The sequence below is a fragment of the Palaemon carinicauda genome, chromosome 43 (genome assembly GCF_036898095.1).
Source record: "Palaemon carinicauda isolate YSFRI2023 chromosome 43, ASM3689809v2, whole genome shotgun sequence".
NCBI classification, from domain to species: Eukaryota; Metazoa; Arthropoda; class Malacostraca; order Decapoda; family Palaemonidae; genus Palaemon; species Palaemon carinicauda.
This window is the reverse complement of record NC_090767.1, coordinates 31550352-31552851: the sequence shown is the minus strand read 5'-3', so window position 1 is coordinate 31552851 and position 2500 is coordinate 31550352. Positions and strand designations below refer to the sequence as shown.

General features: G+C 38.0%; 2 protein-coding genes across 2 annotated transcripts in view; both read right to left on the bottom strand.

The window, feature by feature from the left end:
- Window positions 1-903, bottom strand: part of LOC137633781 (uncharacterized) — a 6280-nt gene extending 5377 nt beyond the window's left edge. The window contains exons 1-2 of the mRNA XM_068366026.1: window positions 609-903; window positions 1-98 (exon numbers count right to left, since the gene is read on the bottom strand). The exon at window positions 1-98 is cut by the window's left edge and continues 45 nt beyond it. Of these exons, the coding sequence (XP_068222127.1) occupies window positions 1-28 (28 nt within the window). The 5' untranslated portion in view covers window positions 29-98; window positions 609-903. The remainder of the gene's footprint in view (window positions 99-608) is intronic.
- Window positions 903-2500, bottom strand: part of LOC137633582 (uncharacterized) — a 2702-nt gene continuing 1104 nt past the window's right edge. The window contains exon 2 of the mRNA XM_068365852.1: window positions 903-2500. This exon is cut by the window's right edge and continues 527 nt beyond it. Coding sequence (XP_068221953.1) covers window positions 912-2500 — 1589 coding nt within the window. The 3' untranslated portion in view covers window positions 903-911.

The window sequence follows — 2500 nt, the reverse complement described above, 5'->3', positions numbered from 1 at the left end:
CGTCGAGGCTGGGATGGTCCTTGAACATAACAGAGAGACTTCCAATATTTGTAGGGATTTGGAACGTTGGGTCCCAGATGCCATAGTAATCCTCACAACTGTTCCAAAGAGAAGAAAAGAAAAGAAAGAAATAGTTATTGGATTTGATTGGGAATTTTATTATCAAGTTGATGATGATGATGATGATTATGATGATGATTATGATGATGATGATGATGATGATGAAAACGAAAAGTAAAAAAGAGTAATTTCGTAAAATATGGAAATTAATATTAACGAAAAATGAGAAATTAGAATCTGGACTTTTTGATGTTTAGCCGACGTATTATGAGTCTAATTGTGACAATGATGATAATGATGATACTGACAATATAAAATATATTGTTTACAAGACTCAAGTTGATTGTTATACTAAACGTTATGAGTTCTCTCTCTCTCTCTCTCTCTCTCTCTCTCTCTCTCTCTCTCTTTATTAGTAGGCCTATATGTGTGTGCATGTGCATATGTTTGTATGTATGATCGTGTATCATTGTATTGTTATACAGATATCTGATTATTATATGTATCTTTATAATGTTCAAAATAATTGTCAAATAATAATAACTTACTCATTGGTGAGTAGATTCTTGATTGACTCTCTCTCTTCTACGGTCGGCTCTGAATCTCCTTTGTAATGGTTATTTAGATCTATCCTTGATGGGTTGATGAGATGCCGGCCAAGTTGTCTTTGTAATTCAACTAATCCATCAGTGTTATTAAGGTTTATTGTGATTTTAATTTCCTCTCTGTTTGGGAGAGGGGCATCTGTGGCTCTAAGGAGGGCAATGTACGCATCAATTGTATGACTTCTAATTTCAGTGAACTCATCAAACAACTTGAACCTCTGTGCTATCCATCTTGCAGAAGAATGATCACATTTGATATTCTTCAAGACTCTTAGCACAGAGCGTTTGTCGTTCACCTCCCGACCTTACTAGGAGTTCCAGTGCCTCAATCTTGGCATCTTCTGACACCTTCATCTCGTCCTCGTCACCCATATGCAATAGGCTGATCATCTGTATCAGCATATTTTGATATTTGTGAAGGTTTTCAGGGAGACTCCCTCCAAGAAGCATTTCAAAGATCTTTGTAGGTGTGGCTGTGTTTACAGATTGGCCCCAGCATTGGTTTGTCAATTTCATAGGGAAAGACAGAGCTGCCATGAATTCCATCATCCCTTTATGAGGGAAACTGTAAAGAAAGGAGCCCTGGGAAGTGGTCACTTTCTTCAGGAAGGCGCCAGTTAGCTCTTCGGCTGGCAATTTCATATGATAACAGAACTTGGACAAATATTTGATGGTGGATTCTGGAATATTGATTTCATCTTTTTGTAATGCTCTGAATGATTCAAGACATAGTTTTTCAATAAACTGCTCCGTTTTTTGAAGCAGTTCACCTGGTAGGAAATGAGCTGTGTTGGGGTATTTCGCCAAACGCTCCTCTAATTTTGAGCGAGACAAAAGGTAAAATTGCCAGTAGAGCTCAGCTTCAGTGGTGATGTTGCTTATAATACCTGGTTTATTCACCCACAGAATTGTTACAAGAGCGAGATTTAAGGGTAGTCCCCACACCTCATGCATAGTGTGCATTGTTTTCCTCAGATACTTTAACAGTTCATCTAATGATTGCAAGGGAGAATTGTCTGACCCCAATACTGCATAATACTTGCATACAAACTCTTCTCTCTTCTCCTTTGGAATTCCCTCAAGACTAATTGTAGACACAGTTGTGTAATCAGATTTCACCTGATTTTTGAATCTCACCTCAACTTCAGGTCTGGTTGTCACAATAACACTAATTTTGCGAGATTTCTTCAGTGTCAAAACTTCTAGGAATAATTTTGCTGATTTATCATTCAACTCGTCATACCCATCTATGATGAGAAGACACTTGTGAGCCAGACACACATCAATAATTTCATTATCTTTGAATTTCTGGTGAACATCTCCAAAATACGTCACTAACAAGTCTTTAAAAGATTCAATGGAATCCCTGCATTCTACATACAAAAGTATGGCAAAGTCATTAAGGCCTTTGATGTCGTCCTTCTTACAGAGCCAGTCAGAATTGATCTTCTTGACCAGAGTGGTTTTCCCCATACCTGCCATTCCCTTGATCAGTAAGAGTCCACTGTGATCATAATGAGGTACGTGATTCAGTATGTCCTCTATAGGAACACTACAGGGGCCACTTTCCCCTTCTAGCTTCATTTCTGTGTAAATCTTCTCTACTGGTATGTTGGGGTTAGAAGAGGTTCCTGTTATCAGGTTGAGAGGATTAATGCTTTTAAATTTTTCAAGAATTTTCTTCAAACAAGGGAAGCCTTCTTCTTCCAATAACTTCATCTTTTTTGTGAAGTCAATTTCCCTTTGATATTCATCAAAGACCTCGGCTCCTATACCTCCTTTTCCTATCTCTTCTATCTTCTGCCGGGTATCATCAAAAACTCTGTCCATTTCTC